We start from the raw sequence: 19,491 nt of genomic DNA, 5'->3' as shown, positions 1-19,491 counted from the left end.
ACATGTGTATATAGAGAAAAGATGATAAATCATATGGGACAGAATATAAACATGATGAATTTGAATAAACGTTACGTGGAACTTCCTTGTGCTGTTATTAGAACTATTTTGTAAATTTGAAATTATAATAAAAGTTACAAAAGTGTAACAGTTAGTATTAAACACTTTTAACCCAGTTCACTATCATAGTTTATGTTTCTATGCTCCCTTTTAGAACAGCTTTTAAGTATGCTTAATAACGCCTACTAACTCTGGGATCCTTTAGATTCCAGAATATCTTGCATTAGGCTTAAAAAGCAACTGGTTTTGACATCATTCGGAGACCAAGGACAATTTCAGAGTTTAGGCAATTTGGTAGGAAAATGAAATAACTTTGCATTTCTACCTTAATAGTATGGTTTCAGAATGATTTTTGAAGATCTGTACATTTAAAAAATACCAGACACAGCCATGTTCAAATGAAGACATTCCCCAAAACTGTTGCCAAATAGACATTTTAAAAAGTATATTATTCTTTTGTGTATAAATTAGAGAATAGCTCTAATTACTGCCTGGCTTGTGAATCAGCTGGAAGTTACGCTTGTTTTATTTGTGGTTCAAACCTAAAATTCAACTTGTTAGTGTATGTGGAGCCTGTAAGTACTATTTTGTTTTTCCTTTAAGAAGTATTTTTCTGACTTTGAAGGTATTTTTTGTCTATTGTAAAAGAACAACAAAAATCTTGAAAAATACAAAGAAGAAAACAAAATTACTCATACATTCCAGAAGTAACTGGTGTTAAGAGTATTTCTTTTGTGTAGTTTAAAAACTATAATTGGCATTATGCTTGTATACAATTTGACCATGCTTCCTTCATGTAACATATCATGCACATCTTCCCACATCATTAAAAATTCTTTGATCTTATTATTTTTAAACTTTAATAATATTCCATCATATGATGTACCACAATTTGTTTAATTATTCTTTCTCTGAGATATTAATTTGAAGGCAAGTTACTAACTCATTCTGGTTACATATACAGAAGATATAGAAAAGTGACTATTTTAGTTAATATAGTTTTCAAACAGAAGTAATTGGACCTCTGCTTTTATTGGCCTTTGATTACTATATCTTTTGAGAAGCATTACTTAAAAAGCTTTTTTAGGAGTCATGTTAATAGTTTTTATAGTAAAGAATACATCTGGAAGTATGTTTTTTATGTGTTAGCTAGACCTTAAATGTTTGGAAAAAAATTTTCTTAATATGTATGTACTTTACAGATATTTTGTCAATTCACATTAAAAATTTATAAAATTAAGGTCTCCATTTGGCAGATGTGAATTTAGGGATTTAAAGACTATATATTTTACTTCAAAAATATGTAAGATAAATCATACTCAAAATTTAAATCTTTAGAAATTCTGTTTTTAGGGTGAGTAGCAGATTCAGGAGCAATAATCATGGCTTTTAAGGTTAGGAATTATAACAATATATTTTTGGTTATGAAGAGCTGAAAATGAGCTTTTAAGTAAATTCTTGGAATTAGTGACTACCTTACATTAAAGTGCTATTGTGTAGAATTGTTTAACTATTTGACTAGAAAATGTATTTGAATAGTTGAAAGTTTTCCCTTTTTTTGATTTGAGTATAGTTCTCCAGCTTATAAAGGATTCCTTCCTAACAAAGCAGGTGCTTACAAGTGTACGTATAAGTGATTGTATAAATTCTACCTTCTCTAGTGCTATAACGTCATCATAATCTAGGTGTGTGGTGGTGTTTCAAACTTTAGAAATGAATACCTGAAAGATTTATATATTGCATTCATCTGGAAGGAATCTATTAGTAAGCCCACTCAAAGGATTGTTAACATCTTTTATAATTTCATGTTTTGGCAGGTAAACCTAGCCTTTAAGCAACCTGGAAAGAGGCTAGAGCACCAAGGAATTAGAATTGAATTTGTAGGTCAAATTGGTGAGTTTTAAAATAGTATTACTTTTTTTTTTTTAATGATAACTGAGTTTGAAGAGGGTTGGATCTGGCACTTAAATACTTGAATTAGAGTTTAGCTTTGTAGAAGGAAGGAATCGATTTTGCATAATAAAAGATTTATAAACATTAAAACAGGTTTCTTTGAATTGTATTAAATGATATTTGACTCAACCTGCCTTTGTTTGTTATTAAACTTAATTACTAAAAATGAAAGGAGTTATGTAAGCTACCCGCCTTGAAAAAATAATTCAAGTAAAATGAGTTGACTCACTGAAATTTCCATCTGCCTACATCTTTCACCAGGTTTACAATTATCAGTGTCATCTTCATCCTTCACTTTCTAATTACCCGTGCCATTTGTCTTCCTAACCTAATGTGTGCCAGTAGCCAGTCTCACCTGTCAGAAGATTCCATGTGGAAAGGAGGGGTGTAATTTCTTCTTGACTTATATCAGCTTTCATAAATATTTCCATATATGTATTTGAGAAGCATTCTTGATTTAGTAGAAGCTAAACTGTATGAATCTTTTGCTACTGCAGATTCAGAATAGAGAAAAGAAAATGGGTCTTTCTAATACAGTATACATAGCTAGGTTTTAAATCTAGCTTTCTAAGTCTTACTGTACATTTTTAAAGTATCAAAATTGGAATGGGTAGATACTGTTTACATATCTATTCCAGATGAGATTATACTTGAGGGGGCAAATTTTAGTAATTCACTAATAGTTGATAAGTTTTTATGTTTGTATATTATAATTTTATCAAGGTAATATATTTGCCTAACTAAAGCAAAACAATAAATGCTTTTTGCCTTGAAGGGAGGAAGTTCAAATAATTGCTGGAAGTGTGTCTGTTAAAACAGCTTCATATTGGGCAAACTCTAACTACATTAAAGGAATGAATATGTTTTTAATAATAGGAATTTTCATTGTGCTGTGCTGCTTGAATTTTTTTATGCCTAGGTGGAGCATAATGAGGGGAATAATGGAATTTATATCAGAGCTCTAGTGTGTTAGAGACAAATCCAATTGATTATTTTGGTAAAAGTGATTTGCTTTAGAGGTAGAAGTTTGAGTTTTAATGAAATAGGTATTAAATGTAATTGGGTTTTTTTTTTTTTTTTTTGCTTTTTGAAATTTCTTAGAACTTTTCAATGACAAGAGTAACACTCACGAATTTGTAAACCTAGTGAAAGAACTAGCCTTGCCTGGAGAATTGACTCAGAGCAGAAGTTATGATTTTGAATTTATGCAAGTTGAAAAGCCATATGAATCTTACATCGGTGCCAATGTCCGCTTGAGGTATGAATGTGTATCAGTGACTGTAGATGGTATCAAAACCAGAAGGTAATGGCTACTGTTGAATGACTTATTAAAACTTCTGTTTATAATTCTGGACTGAAAGCCTTCAGAGTTTTAGGAATTCTGCCAAGTATTTTGTTTTGTCTAGCTAATGCTCATCTGAGGTAACAATAGCCTTCTATCATAGATTTAGAGAACCCCATCATGAGAAGTTTGTTTTAGTCATATACTTCCTTTGTATGAATCATGCCCTAGGTACTTCCTTTGTCTTATAAACAGAATTACCTCAAAATCTATTAGTTTCCCAACAAATCTCATTTAGTATATGGGTAAGAAGTGATCAAGAGAGACTTCCCCAAGTAGGTGTGACCATAGATAACACTTCAAATGCATTTAAAAAAGTAGGTACACTATTCTTAAAATTGTTCTTTGTATTTTTTTGATGGTGGGGGCATTTAAAAATTAGAACTTGTGAATGAAGTAAGTTGACCTCAAAGGATCAGCAAGGAGGAAAGCTGAGTTGCAGTTAATGTTTGCTTATTTAAGACACTGAAATTTATTTTTATTTTTTTTTTATTTTTATTTTTTTTTTACAAATAGTTTATTGTCAAATTAGTTTCCACATAACACCCAGTGCTCATCCCCACTAGTGCCCTCCTCCATGCCCATCCCCCCTCCCCCCCACATCCATCAGTTCTCAGTTTTTGTCAGCATTCAAGAGTCTCTCATGGTTTGCCTCTCTCCCTTTCCCCCACCATTTCCCCCCTTCTTCTCCCCCTTGTTCCTCAGTTAAGTTCCTCCTAATCCTCCTATACGTGCAAACATATGATATTTGTCCTTCTCTGCCTGACTTATTTCGCTCAGCATAACACCCTCAAGGTCCATCCATGTTGCTACACATGGCCAGATTTCATTGTTTCTCATTGCCGTGTAGTATTCCATGGTATAGATAAACCACATCTTCTTGATCCATTCGTCCGTTGATGGACACTTAGGCTCTTTCCATGTTTTAGCTATTGTGGAGAGTGCTGCTATGAACATTGGGGTACATGTGCTCCTATGCATCAGCATTTCTGTATCCCTTGGGTAAATTCCTAGCAGTGCTATTGCTGGGTCATAGGGGAGTTCTATTGTTAGTTTCCTGAGGAACCTCCACACTGTTTTCCAGAGGGGCTGTACCAGTTTACATTCCCACCAACAGTGTAGGAGGGTGCCCGTTTCTCCACATCCTCGCCAGCATCTAGAGTTCTCTGATTTGCTCATTTTAGCCACTCTGACTGGCGTGAGGTGGTATCTCAGTGTGGTTTTGATTTGTATTTCCCTGATAAGGAGGGATGCTGAGCATCGTTTCATGTGAAGACACTGAAATTTATAGTAGGAGTTTTAACTTGCCCTCTCCGTTAACTTTGTAGGTATTTTCTTAAAGTAACAATAGTAAGAAGACTCACAGACTTGGTAAAAGAATATGACCTTATTGTTCACCAGCTTGCCACATACCCTGATGTTAACAACTCTATTAAGATGGAAGTGGGCATTGAAGATTGTCTACACATAGAATTTGAATATAATAAATCAAAGTAAGTACCTTTAACAACAGATAACTTAAATGTTCAGGGAAAATTAATAAAATGTTGTATTTTTACAGAAATGGACTCCTGTTTTATTGTTTAATGCCCTTTGAAACTTTATTAAGGAACAATTCAAGCATAGACCAAAGCCAATGAACAGTATGGTAAATCCTCAGGAACCCACTGCCCAGTGCCAGCAGTCATGAACACATGGTCAGGTCTATTTTATTTGTATCCAGCTCTCACGCTCCCCATAGATTATATTGAAGCTAATTACAGACATGGAACTTCATCCATAAAAATTATGAATCATTTTTAATAGAACTGTAATACTGTTATATCTAAAATATTATTAGTTTCCTAATATCCATGCATATCCAGTCAGTGTTCACATTCCTCTGGTTGTCTCATAAAAATATTTCTCCCCACATGGTTTGTTCAAATAAGTATCCACACAAGATTTGTTCAAATCCAGTGCATCCAAACACATTGCGTTTGGTGGTTTTACTCTTAGATTTCTTTTAATTTCTGGGGTTTTTTACACTAAAGTTTATTTGTTGAAGAAATGGATGTATACTTTTATCTCCTTCCTATGTATTCTTCTGTTAAATGGCTTTTGTTAGTTGTCACTCCCCAGTGTATGTCACTAAAAATGTGATATAAATATGCCTTCAGGGTCTTGAATCGTATTATTAATAAAATTATCAAATTGTTTAGGACCTATAAGCTTGTCACTGGAAGCCTCCCTTCAGGCTGACATAATTACACTGATCAACTCTTGAGAAATTATTTTGATCCAGGCTTGAGAGAAGGTTAAGAAGCCCTCTGGGTATTGTAGTAATTTCCAGATTTATTACATCACTTCAGTATCACTTCAGAGTCCTTGGAAAAGGTCTTTGATGGCTAGATATCACAGCAACAAACTCAACCGGTGGAGTCTGTCTTTGTAGACAAGTTGTTTGTTAGCTGCACTATTCTGGCACTTAGAGTAATGACACTAAACTCTTATGTAGGGTTTTGATGTTCAGAAACATCATTATACACCAATTAAATATTACAAGCCTGAAAATGTTAATTTTTTGTGCTTAAGTTCTTTGGAAACTAACCTCTCAGTAAAGGACCTGCAGTTAATCAGACTAATTCTTCCTTTGAGGTATATTGATGGTCAAGTAAAAGCTTGATTCCCTTTTTTTTGGTGTTTATTTTTTGAGAGACAGATGTGAGTGGGGGAGGGGCAGAGATAGAGGAAATTAGAATTGGAAGCAGCCTCCAGGCTCTGAGCTGACAGCACAGAGCCCAGCACAGAGCCCAGCTGAAATAGTTACTGTCCTAAAGATGTCTACTAAAGCCTTTCAGGACATATTTCACTCTTTTTGTTTATTTTTTAAACTGATATGTAGTAAATGTGGTTTATTCTTTTTCCAAAGGTATCATTTAAAGGATGTGATTGTCGGGAAAATTTACTTTTTATTAGTAAGAATAAAAATCCAACATATGGAGTTGCAACTGATCAAAAAAGAGATCACGGGAATTGGTAAGTCAAAAGGAATATTTGAATTAAAATTCCTGTTTTAGTTGAAATTTTAAAAAATCTCAAAATATTGTTTAAACACAGTAAATACACACATTGGATACAAATTTTGATACTTAATTTTTATGCTTCATATTTATGCTTTTTAGAAATTAATTTTTATAAATATTTTTAAAAGCATCAAAATTAGTAGGTTATAAATTCACATGTTTCAAAAATAGAGTGTAAAAGACTATACAATAAAAAGTGTCCTGTTTGTGTATTTCAGCTACTCATAGGTCATATGTTTATAAATTTTAAAATGCTTCTAGGTATTTCTACATATACAATAAGTGCCTCTATATTATACCCTCTCCCTGCTTTTAGTTAAATGTTTATGTACAACACATACTTTGCTTTTTCACTTAACAGTATATTTTAGAGATCTTTCTATATCACTGAATAGAATATTTCCTCATCTTCTTTATCCTTTCTATGGATATATAAAATTTAAGGAGTCTGCTACAGGTTGTTTCCAGTCATTTACTTAATGACTTAATGTCTTAATGTCTTAAATGACTTAATGTCATTTTGCACGTGTGCAAGATAATCTTAAAAGTAGAATTGTTATTTCAAAGGGAATATTCATTGTGATTTTGGTATATATTATCAGTTTGTTGTCTTTAAGGGTTGTACTATCAGCAAGGAATATAGAAGAGTGCCTCTTTTTCCTTCTGTTCTTACCAACACAACATTATAAAGTGTTTAGCTGATATGATAGGTCAGGGAAGAAGGTTCCCCATTGTAGTTTTAGTTTTCTCATTCTGAATAAGGGTGAGCATCTTCTCCTGTGTATAAAAGCTATTTCTTTTCTGTGTATACTGCCTGTCTATATCCTTTGCTCCATCTCTGTTATTATTAGTCTTTTCGTACTGATTTGTAGAAACTATTAGGGAAATCAGCTCTTTTTTTCTGTATTAAAAAGAGCAAAACTTTTCCCAGCTTGTTTTGCTTATGACGGTTTTTGCCATGTAGAAGTTTTTGATGTTTGTGTAGTCAGGGCTTTTTTCACACTGAGGTTCTAAAAATAATTTTCTGTGCTTGATTCTCCTAAAATAATATAGTTTGGGAATTTTGTTTAAAATTTTTAATTTCTTTGGAATTTGCCTTGATTTAAGATATGAGGTATGGCTCCAACTTTAGTTTTTTTCCAGATGGCTGACCAGTTGCCCCAGAATTATTTATAACTGCTTTTTAATTTTAATTCGTGTATAGATTTAATTTATCTCCTTTATTGGATTTTTGCTGAAAATAATTTTAGGCAACACTTGTTTTTGTAAGTTTATTTATTTATTTTGAGAGAGCGAGTGTGCAGGAAGGAGAGAGGCAGAGAAAGGGAGAGCGAGAACCCCAAGCAGGCTCTGTGCTGACAGCACAGAACCCCACATGGGGCTCCATTCCCACGAACTGTGAGATCATGACCTGAGCTGATGCCACCTGAGCCACCCAGGTGCCCCTACGCAACACTTTTTAAGAATTTATAATTGTAGTCATAATTAGAAACATCTGTGATTTCTTAATGTCCATTTTCACCTGCTAACAGAAGTTTAAGTGATTTAAAGATATTAAAATCAAACATTGTGTTCCTTCTTATTTCAAAAGAAATTATTTACATATTTTTTCTGGTTATAAAAATTGTGTCTGATTCTATAAAAGTTTAAATAAAAAGTAATCTGTACTCATTATTTGGAAGAGTGTAGCCTTTGCATACTATGGGTATTATAGAACAGTGGGATGATTAGTATATGCTTTGGTACACTTTTTTCACTTATCGTATCACTGACTTTTTAAAAACGTCTGGGATCAAATCATGTCTTAGAAGATGAATACCCAAATTTAAAAGAACTATGTCAAGTACTGTTTGATGTTTTCTCTATGTTATGAAAGAAAACAGTTTGGATGTTGCAGAGAAAACTAGCATGTCAGTGGGTATTTCTGATGTGTATTGTTTCTATTTTGCTAGATACTAGAAATGATCAAAGGAACTCTATGAAGAATATTTTTACTGAACTATATATTTGGGAAGAAGGGATTGAATCATTCAGTTAAGTGATAAGTAGATTAAATGTACATTGAGAAATAGAAAAGAATGATCAACATTTTCACAAAATGGGAAGATAAATTAGTACTCAAATAATGTAGTTGGAAAATAAGAAACTATAAGGCTGGAAATTATATTCTGGAAATATTTAACGTAATGTCATTTACATTATTGTGCTAGGACCCAGTACCACCACAGAAACAGAAACAATTGCTAAGTATGAAATAATGGATGGTGCACCAGTAAAAGGTAAGATAACATACTTTCCATTTACTACTTTTTGTGGTAGGTAGTGCAGATAGTGTTCATGGAAGTGTAGTTTGAAAGTATTTGGTTTGAAAGTTTTTAGTGTAGAAGTATTTGCGAGTTCTTAAAACGATTCTTAAAATACTGTTTTTAAGATCATCTTTGTATAGATACTGAATGACTGTAATGGTATTTCCTAGTCCAAAATAAGGTTTAGTTTTTCACTAAGTTTAAAATTAGTATTTAGAAGAGACATTTATATATTCTATAGGTCTGAATTTGTAATATTTTGATTGTCTTCTGTTATAATAGTTTATGTCTTTTTTACTCACTAAATATAAGGTACAGTATAACTGAGCGTTAATTTCTGTGGGATTTTCTGTGGGACTTTGTAGTTCTTACACTGGCCAAGAAAATTAGCAGTTCCATTATTATCTCCAGTATCCAAGATAATGAAGTCAGTATTTATCTCTCTTTTTTTTTTTTTTTTAATTTTTTACTTCTTAAAGTAATCTCTACACCCAACGTGGGGATTGAACTTACTTACCAGCTCCCAAGATCAAGAGTCACATGTTCCACCAACTGAGCCAGCCAGGTGCCCCAGGATTTATAATTTTAAATTTATGTCTTTGGGTTTTTCTCACTGTTAGTAATTACTTCATATAGTAGCTATCATTTACTGAGTGCCAACTATAGATGAGGCGTGATGCTCTGAGGTGCTCTAATGTTAGGTGATGGTATCCCTTATTCTACATGTGAAACTGAGATGCAGAGTGGTTAAAAAACTTGTTAAAGGTGATGTAGGGAAAGCAGAACTTTACCTCTACCTGTTTTAGATTTTCAGCTGGGACTCTTTAACAGAGACACAGATAAATAAAGAAAAAAAACAGTTTACTAATGGATGCAGTGAACATCACAAAAGAGAAACCTCAACTAAAAGTAGCTCAAAACAGTGGCAGGACACCTGGGTGGCTTAGTTGGTTGGCTCAGGTCGTGATCTCGTGGTTCATGAGTTCAGGCCCTGCGTTGGGCTCTGTACTGACAGCTTGGAGCCTGGAGCCTGCTTCAGATCTGTCTCCCTTTCTCTGCCCCTCCCCCGTTTGCACTCTGACTCACTGTCCTTCAAAAATAAAATAAACATTAAAAAAAAATTTTTTTTAACAGTGGCTTAAAATTTCAGGTTATGTAGTATCTTCAAAAGGACAATAAATTTGGGGCGCCTGGGTGGCTCAGTCAGTTAAGCATCCGACTTCGGCTCAGGGCATGATCTCACGGTTCGTGGGTTCGAGCCTCACGTCGGGCTCTGTGCTGACAGCTCAGAACCTGGAGCCTGCTTCAGATTCTGTGTCTCCCTCTCTCTCTGACCCTCCCCTGCTCACACTGTCTCTCCCTCTCTCCCAGAAATAAGTAAAACATTAAAAAAAAAACAACACAATAAATTTGGAGAGGTGACTGGACAAAGGAAAGTAGAGCAGTTTTAGGCTTCCAAGGGTAAGGCAAACTGTGGGAAGGTAAATATATGGGTGGAAACTAATGGAATAAAGTTTGTTTGTGGATTCTTCAGCCATCTTCATTGAAAGGAGAATTTATATCCTGCCTTTAGGCAGAAAATGGGGAGCCTCTTCTGCTTTTTGTGGCTTCTAAATTGCCTGAAGCTCAAAATCATGTTTATGTTAAAGAGGTAGATTCTGTGGTAGCATACTTTGGTTTCCTTCAATCTCTAAGTATTGCAGAGTTGGAGTTCGAGCCCGGGCCTTTGTTGCTTCAAAACCTATATGTATGCACTCCTGTAATGCAACATTACTTTGTAAAATTTCAGCAGCCACACATTTTTATGTAAAGTAGTAGATCATATATCTTTCAGGAAATAGATGTGCACAAGAAAAGTATTACATAAAAAAGACTTAACAGAATATGCACATAGTTACACTTAGGAAAGGAGAAGCCTTGAGAATCTGAATAGCAGTCTTTTTGGTGATGACGGACTAATCCTCATTCTGAACACATTTGTTGTTTTGGATGAATTAGTTAATCCATATTAAAGAAATTATACACATAGTGAGAAATTATGGTAAGCTTCATGAAAGAATATCAAAACTACTCAAGTAGCACTTATGTGCTGGCACCATTCTGAGCATTTTACATATATTAACTCATGTGGTCCTTACAGAGTCTCTGCAAGATGGGTATTACTGGTGTTCTACATTTCACAGATGAGGAACCTGAAGCAGAAGGGTTAGGTGACTTGGCCAGTGTCCCACAGCCAGGAAGTTGTAGAGCTGGTGTCTGAATCCAGGCATTCTACTTCTAGAGCAGTGTTTCTCATCTTGGGTCTTTTTGCTTCCATTCCCCCACCCCACCCCCCCACCCCCGCCCCAGGGCATTTGCTGTTGCCTGGAGTTATTTTTGATTGTCACACTTGGGGAATGCCACTGACATCTAGTGAGTAGATGCGGGATGCTGCTTAGCCTCCTACAGCGCACAGGCCCTTACCCACAACAGAGGATAATCAGGCCCAAAATGTCAGCAGTGCCAAGGCTGAAAAACCCTGGTTTAAAGTTTTCTGTTATGCCGTCATCTCATGGAGAGCTAAAGTGTTAGTGTGTTCTTTGTAATGCTCTTTAGAATTAAATGGAAATGGTTTTTCTTTCAGGTGAATCAATTCCAATAAGATTATTTTTAGCAGGATATGACCCAACTCCGACAATGAGAGATGTGAACAAAAAGTTTTCAGTAAGGTACTTTTTGAATCTAGTCCTTGTTGATGAAGAAGACAGAAGGTACTTCAAGCAGCAGGTATGGTGCCACCCATCCTGGCGTTTTGTTCTCTGGCTATTCTAGAAGCACCTGGAAAGCACTCACTTTTCTATGCTTTATAGTACTGAGCAAGTGGGGGTTTCTGTGAGTTTGATAAGGAAGTAGGTGTGAATGGAATAGTGTTGGGAGAGCTCTCTTCCCTGTTACTCTGCAGGACCCCAGAATGGGCTCTAATTTGGCAGTGTTTTTATTTTTCTTTTGAAAATTTTGTATTTTTTTATAAAAATAATACCTACTGTTAGGGAAAAAAAAATCCGGCAGTAAAGAATAGAATTAAGTAAAGGTCAACAAAAATTCCACCACCATTGTGATTAGTTTTCCAAACAAATTTGTATATGTGTATTTAGATCATATTACGTGTGTTTCCTTTAATTTGGTTTTTCACTGAATAGTGTCTTGAATATCTTTCCTTTACCAACAAATGTAGATTTCCATTATCACTTTGAATGATTGTATTAACTTGACGGATTCTGGGTTTCCATTTTGTTGTAAATGTACCTGAGATGACCCAAATCTAATAATTTTTTTTTTTATATAAAATGTTTATCATAAAACTTGTTCTCATTTGAAGATCAATTAAAATCCTTTGGTGAATTTGCAGTGAAGATTGTGATTGGAAAGGTCTTTTGTATTCTGAGTCAGATTAATAAATATTTGAGTGTCAGTTGAGTATTCAGAACTAAATTAGAAATAATTCTGTCCTGGGGCACCTGGGTGGCTCAGTCGGTTAAACTTCTGACTCTTGATTTTGTCTCAGGTCATGATCCCATGGTTCATGGTTCGTGACTACAAGCCACGCCTGCTTGGGATTCTGTTTCTCCCTCTCTTTCTGCCCTTCCCCTGCTCTTGAGTGCACTGTCTANGTCAGATTAATAAATATTTGAGTGTCAGTTGAGTATTCAGAACTAAATTAGAAATAATTCTGTCCTGGGGCACCTGGGTGGCTCAGTCGGTTAAACTTCTGACTCTTGATTTTCACTGAGGTCATAGTCTCTCAGTTCGTGGGATCGAGCTCCATGTTGGGCTCTGTGCTGCCAGCATGGAGCCTGCTTGGGATTCTCTCTCTCTCTCTGTCCCTCCCCACCTTGCACACTTGTGCACATGTGTATTCTCTCAAAATAAAAAGAAAAAAATTATTCTGTGCTGAGTATTGTAAAGAATACAAAAACTACTTTTTGTATACATACTTTGTCCTCAGAGTCCTCACAGTGCATATGTGCAGAAAAAGAAGAATTATATGTTAATTTTAAACATTTTTTTAACGTTTGTTTGTTTGTTTTGAGAGAGAGACAGTGTGAGCAGGGGAAGGACAGAGAGAGAATCCCAAACAAGCTCCACACGGTCTGTGTAGAGCCCGACGTTGGGCTCAAACTCAAACTATGAGATCATGACCTGAGCTGAAACCAAGAGTTTGTGTTTAACCAACTAAGCCACCCAGGTGCCCCTACGTTAAGTAACAGAAAACTTAAATAATAGTTTGACAATAATTTAGAAGAGAGAAGACCTTTGCATTGATACTGCCATAATGCTGTATAATTAAACATAGGTAATTTGTAACTCAAGATGGATTATATAAACTTTACAGTTTCCAAATCTGCTACATATTGTAGCCCTATGGAATAAGTACATTGCTTCCCATGGGCATTCACTTAGATGTTTGGTAACCAACATAACAGCCTGTCATGATTCTATGAAGCAAATAATTTTGGGATTTTTCTGAATTTAAGGAATTTAAAAGAGATATCAGGATGGGTTGGTTAGAGAGGAATGAGTATTTGAAAAATATGTGGGAGAAGCTGTAGGGCAAGTTTATTTGGAGTGCGTGGGAGCAGAGTTAACTCAGTATGGCTGGTGGGGGAAAGGAGTAATGTTGCAAATTGAATAAAGGTTATGAAGGATCTTGAATGCTGGTTGGAAACTGATCCTGGAGGTGCTGAGAACTCCTGAAGTGCAATCCAAGCAGTGTTTTAGATGAATCTGGTCGTGATTGGAAGGGTGAGCTAGAAAGGGGCCTCAGGCACTGGAGGCAGAGCCATCTACCCAGAAGCTCTTTTAAGTGTCTAAGTGAAGTGACAAGGTTTGAACTTGGATAAAGGCAAGTGATAGCAAACCAAAGGACATATTTTATGAATTCTTTAAAGCAGGAATAGCTAGAACTTTGTGCTCTTGGGGCTCTGGATTGGTGGTGGTGGTGTGCATAGGTGCTGGTGGTGGTGGGGAGGGTCGGCAGAAGGGGTGGTCCGAGATTAGAATCAGAAGAAAGTAGGTCATTGAGAACAGCTTATGTTGGGAAAAAAATTAATTTTGTTATAGTTAAAATTGAAATGGCATTATTTCCATTGTGAAAATTTAAGGCGTAATATGAGAATATTAATTTGTTGATGTCTTGTGTTTGTTTTACTAGGAGATCATTTTATGGAGAAAAGCTCCTGAAAAATTGAGGAAACAGAGAACAAACTTTCACCAGCGATTTGAATCACCAGACTCCCAGGCATCTGCTGAACAGCCTGAAATGTGAACTGAACAGGAGAAAAAAAGAAAAACAAAAACTCCTATATCCATTGAGATTAAGTTCAGCAGGTTAAAGATGGTTGCAGCTTGTAGGGTGGGGAAAGGCCAAAACTCCATTTATAATAGTCTTCCTTTCTCTTACAGTGCTGCACTTATTTTATGATACAACTAAATGTTCTTCATGTGTATACATTAAAAACAGCGCTTTCTTTGAAACACTGGAACTTTCTTAAGCTGCCATTTTTTTCTTTTTTCTTTTTACTGCACACTTTGATTTAATGATAAGCACTCAGATATGTATCAATATAAACATTAAAGATTTTCACATGAGTAGGCTGGTATTTGTAATTTTGCTTTCTTTGTAATGTTGATTATAAATACTTTTCTCCTTTTTCATGCTAATAATTACCTCTTATTCTCTACATGCAAAAAATTAAATATTTTGTGTTTAAATAAAAATAGAAAAATGTGGACATTACATCCTGCAGAGATTTAAAACACGGCATCTCAATATTTTTGAAAACTACATTTATGTTTCTACATGCGTAGAAAATGAACATGGAGTGTTTCACTGTAGGTGTTTCTTAGTCTGTTATTCCCTGGCTTCCTGAATTGTATCCTCTTTGAAGCCTTCTGTGGTGTGAATGTTAAACTTACTTCCCAAGAGATTATGTGGCATCTCCCCGTAGCCTGCTTGCCTGCACTCTCCTTCCTTCCTTCTCTTTCTTTTAGTGCCCGCCCTCCCTCCCTCCTTTCCTTCCTATCTTCCTCTCTGTTCGTCTCCCCCCTTCTCCCCATCCCCTGCCTTCCTCCCTCCCTTCTTCCTCTCCCCTCGCTTTCTTTTTTTTTCTTTTTCTTTTTTGCCATATTAAGTAACTGTTTGTGCCTCTGCCATCCAGCAGGTACCACTGTGTATGTTTTCTGCAGTGTTGAATGGACTCTATGTTGGCATTTTAAAATTTGTTAGAACTATATAGTTTTTCCACAAATACTTTGAATTTTTTTTTTTTAATTTAAGGCATCTTTTTGCCACATATATACAAATAGAATATTCTTGCCTTCACAAATATTCTCTTCCCCTGCTAGGGGAAAATTTGAGGATCAGGAACTCAGGAGGACCTGTGAAGCATGTAGTTATCTAGATCTGGACAATTTCATATTTGGTAAACTGGAACTTCGGCTAGTTCACACTCCGATTTAAACTTCACCCACTCTGTTTAAATTTTGGTAACACTAAATTCAAGTCATTAGTTCAAAGTCTCCAAAAAGAAGGTTTCAGTCATCTGTTCATATACATGGGGTCTGATCTCAGCTACACTAAACGTGGGATGTAGGAACTAAAATGAAGCCTGCTGCGTGAAACTACTTTCACTTAGGGTTCACTGGGTTTTGTACCAATATTTTTTTATACACTTGAGCGCAAATCTTGTCAGTTAACCTTACTTTATGAGTAAGCCTATAAGTAACCTAAATTACATTTCTTTAAACCTGTTTACTACTGTGGCACTTTGATAAAACGGTCAGTAACCAACTTCTTTACTGGCAAAACGTTCCATGTACCATGTGCTGGAGCATCTGTTTTAAATGTGGCTATCTGTGAATGGTAATGTTTTCCTTCATGTAAGTGCCTGTTCAGAGTTTCAGAATTTAAAAATGCCAAATATTTTCATGGTCACTTGCATGTAGTAATTAGGAAGTACTCAAAGAAATTTTGAAAACCAATTGTATTTAACCAGCCTCAAATTGTGCAACCATGATGTATAATAAAGTATTTGAAATGGTAACAGAACTTGCTATTTGAATCATTAAAAGAGTTCTACTCTCAAACCTCATTATCAGATTTATCGTTGAAGACAGGATTGCTCATAGTTTAGGAAGCTATAATAGTGACAAGTTTTTATAAATTTTGTCAGTTTCAATATCAAATAATTATATATAATGCTTTTAATTAGGTGGCTTACAACACTGTTATAAATAGGATGCTTATTCACTTTGCTTGAAACTTTGTTGCATAACCAATTTGAAGAATTAACATTTGAAATTGGTATTTAGTGAACTGAGTAAAAACCTAGCCAATGAGAAGTAAACTGTAAAGGAAATTTGTGTCTTTAGTAAATAAAGTACAGGGGCACCTAGCAGGCTCGGTGAGTAGAGTGTGTGACTCTTGTCAAGAGTTGTGAGTTGGAGCCCCATGTTGGGTGTAGAGATTACTTAAATAATTTTTTTATAAAGTACAGGGGCGCCTGGGTGACTCAGTTTAGTGACCCGACTCCTGATTTCAGCTCAGGTCATGATACCAGGGTAGTGAGATTGAGTACCGTGTCTGGCTCCATGCTGAGGGTGGAGTCTGCTTAAGATTCTCTCCCCCCTCCTCCTGCCATCCCCCACTTACACTCTCTCTAAAGTAAATAAGTATAATATCTATACAATATCTAGTACAGTGGTTCTCAACCTTGGCTGCAGGTTCAAATCACTTTAGTTTTTTAAAATAACCATGCCAGGTCCTACCCAGGGCCAGGATATCAGCATTGAAAAACCTATCCAGGGTTGAGAACCACTGTCTAAGCCATGTCAATAGTTGTTTCCCTCACTAGTGAAGAATTTTATTTCGTAGCTTTGAACTTTTTAAAGCATAACGTAAAAAAAAAAAATACGAGTGTCAAAGCTGAATCATTTTGAATTTCTGATAGCAAGAACCTCATGAATTAAAAGTTACATCCGTTTTTAGAAAAACTAGAATTTTAACAATTCTTAAACAGCCCTTCTGATTAGGCAGTCATGTTTAGTTTACACACTCTAACAAGTTTTGTTTCAAGAATTATTGGTAAATTATCTACTTTCCCTACTCACACATTCCCTATCTATTTTACCATGCAATTCTCAATTCTAAAGATCAAAAAGCAACAATTTGTCACATTCATAGTTTTTCAGTTACACATAAACATGGATGTGTTAACATCTAAAAGATGTTAATTCTAAACAAAAAGTACCTAAACTAAGGTTTTTGGAGTTTGTAAAATCAGCGCCCTGGGCTTTTAAAGAAACCACAGTGACAAATTCTAGGAATCCAACATTACAATTTCCTTTAAATGCGATCATTACATTAAAAACTAGAGGGGCGCCTGGGTGGCTCAGTCAGTTAAGCGTCTGACCGGCTCAGGCTTCAGGCCTCGCATCAGGTTCTGTGCTGACAGCTGGGAGCCTGGAGCCTGCTTTGGACTCTGTGTCTCCCTCTCTGCCCCTCCACTGCTCATGCTCTGTCTCTGTCTCAAACTATTAAAAAAGTAAAAAAACAAAAACTAGAACACTCGGGGTGCCTGGGTGGCTCAGTCGGTTGGGTGTCCAAATTTGGCGCAGGCCGTGATCTTGTCCGTGGGTTTGAGCCCCACGTCAGGCTCTGTGCTGACAACTGCTCCAGATTCTGTGTCTCCTCTCTCTCTGCTCCTCCTCCGCTCACACTCTGTCTCTCTCAAAAATAAACATTTAAAAAAAAAAAAAAAAAACTGGAACACTTAACCAATTCTAACTTCGGCTTTTTTGAATTTGAGAAGCAGCTCCCAAAGGAGTTTCCTTATTATTTTGAAATCATAAAAGGGGGAAAAAGGGAAAGTACATAATTAGAAAAAGAACAAGTGGCTGGCAGTGTTTTGAATTGTTGGGGAGGAAAAGCTTTTTGCCTACCCTCTTGGATTCTGTGTTTGGGAGCCTGCTGAAAAGATGGACTTAATGAGTATGAAGGAATTCACAAAAATGTGACTTAAAGGGATAGTTAGAATTTGGGGCCTTATAGATCATCTTATAGATGATCTTATAGATCATCTATAGACCTTATAGATCATCCCCATCTTGATGGGGAAAGGGAGTAAAAAGACACTTATAAACGACTTTACAGAGGAAGTTGGGGGTAGAAAGGACACTTATGGGAAAGCATGTGATTTAAGAAAGATAAATGAGAATTGATGGTAGCTATAATCATTTTGTGACAAAAGTCTGTTTAGGCATCATGCCAGCCATGTCACCACTAGTGATGAGATCATCTTCCCTGGTTGCTCCCTGAGAGGGGATTTATGACAATCAAGTTCTTCTGGGAGGCTTTGATTTTTAGGCAGAGGATTTCAGGAACTCAAATGCCTTCTACTCAAAATGTTTATGCCACAGTGGCATATTCCTGACCCATTCATCGACATGGGGCAAGTAGTTAGAATACTCAAGTCTAAGTACCAAGTGAGTCAGTAAAGTCTTTAATTTCACTCCTTTTATATTCAACAGAATCTGTCGAACTTGCATAAAAGCATTCTCCAGGGGCTTAGTCTAGCCTGGATTGGAATGTACCATATCTTAAGTTTCAAACAAAGGCATAATGAGGAAAACATGCCCTCTTACATACATCCTTTTTTTAGGGTTGGGGCCTTCGATGAGCATAATTCTTACGTCACTCCCCTATCAAAAATCTTTTAGTAACTCAGTTGCAGGGGAAAGCTCAAATACTACAAAACAGCGCCAGGAGAATACCTCTCTCCAGCCAGCACCCCACTAGCTTTTACAGCAAGGCTCTCCTGGCCAGTCTTGCCACCGTTTCCATCTCTAAGTCCAAGAGCTAGATGTTTCCTTGTTGTGCTGCCAAGGCATACCGTGCACACCTCCAGGACTGTGCTCACCACACTTTTATAAAAGACTTCTGAATTTTATGGGTTTTAAGCCTCTTGGCTCAGTCCTGTTTGGGTGTACTTTGTGCTTATTATAGAATACACACTCAGCATCTGAATACATGAATGAACCTTATTTTCCTAGTGATTATAAAATTAGGTGTCCTCCTTTAGAAAAAAGGTGAGTCTGATGAGGGACAGAAACAGAAAAATGTTCACCATTACCCCGGATGGCTGACCTACAGCCTGCACAGTTTCGATAAGGATCAATTACATGCTGTTTGCTACACTCTGGTCTCATGACTGCCTGTACATCTCACCCAGTTAATATTGAGCTGAATGATGAGCACCAGAGAAATCTTGTGAAAGTAGTTTTCCAAGTAGAAATTTGAAGAAAACATTTATTTATTTTTTATTTTTTTTAACGTTTATTTATTTTGAGAGAGAGACAGACTACGAGCAGGGGAGCAGCAGAGGGAGAGGAAGACACAGAATCTGAAGCGGGCTCCAGGCTCTGAGCTGTCAGCACAGAGCGAGATCATGACCTGAGACAAAGTCGGATGCTCAACCGACTGAGCCACCCACATGCCCCAGAAGAAAACATTTATAATCTATGTACGTTCCCTCCTCTGAACACTAAGCATATAATCACCAGCTTCATGTAACAGAAGTGCAGCTCCTTCTGCCTGGGGGGTGGGGGGGGGTGGGAGGGGCTGTCCCTGTGCTACTTAAATAAACTTACAAGGTTGCATTGTAAAACACCTCAAGAATTCCTTCCTGACTGAGCTCAATGGTCCCGCAGTGTCGGTGGCCCATATGTG

General features: G+C 36.2%; 1 protein-coding gene across 3 annotated transcripts in view; it reads left to right on the top strand.

Moving 5' to 3' along the window:
* VPS26A (VPS26 retromer complex component A) overlaps nt 1-14,354 on the top strand; it is a 28,178-nt gene extending 13,824 nt beyond the window's left edge. For all 3 annotated transcript variants that reach the window (XM_077778565.1, XM_077778564.1, XM_077778566.1), the window contains exons 3-9: nt 1,878-1,953; nt 3,115-3,271; nt 4,684-4,848; nt 6,267-6,373; nt 8,631-8,699; nt 11,350-11,492; nt 13,918-14,354. In XM_077778565.1, the coding sequence (XP_077634691.1) occupies nt 1,878-1,953; nt 3,115-3,271; nt 4,684-4,848; nt 6,267-6,373; nt 8,631-8,699; nt 11,350-11,492; nt 13,918-14,031 (831 nt within the window). In that variant the 3' untranslated portion in view covers nt 14,032-14,354. The remainder of the gene's footprint in view (nt 1-1,877; nt 1,954-3,114; nt 3,272-4,683; nt 4,849-6,266; nt 6,374-8,630; nt 8,700-11,349; nt 11,493-13,917) is intronic.
* The last annotated feature ends 5,137 nt before the right edge of the window (nt 14,355-19,491 follow it).

The sequence above is a fragment of the Crocuta crocuta genome, unplaced genomic scaffold, assembly GCF_008692635.1.
Source record: "Crocuta crocuta isolate KB4526 unplaced genomic scaffold, BGI_CrCroc_1.0 scaffold167, whole genome shotgun sequence".
In the NCBI taxonomy this organism is placed as follows: Eukaryota; Metazoa; Chordata; class Mammalia; order Carnivora; family Hyaenidae; genus Crocuta; species Crocuta crocuta.
Note: the sequence above shows the minus strand (reverse complement) of the source record. Positions and strands in the feature narration are given on the sequence as shown.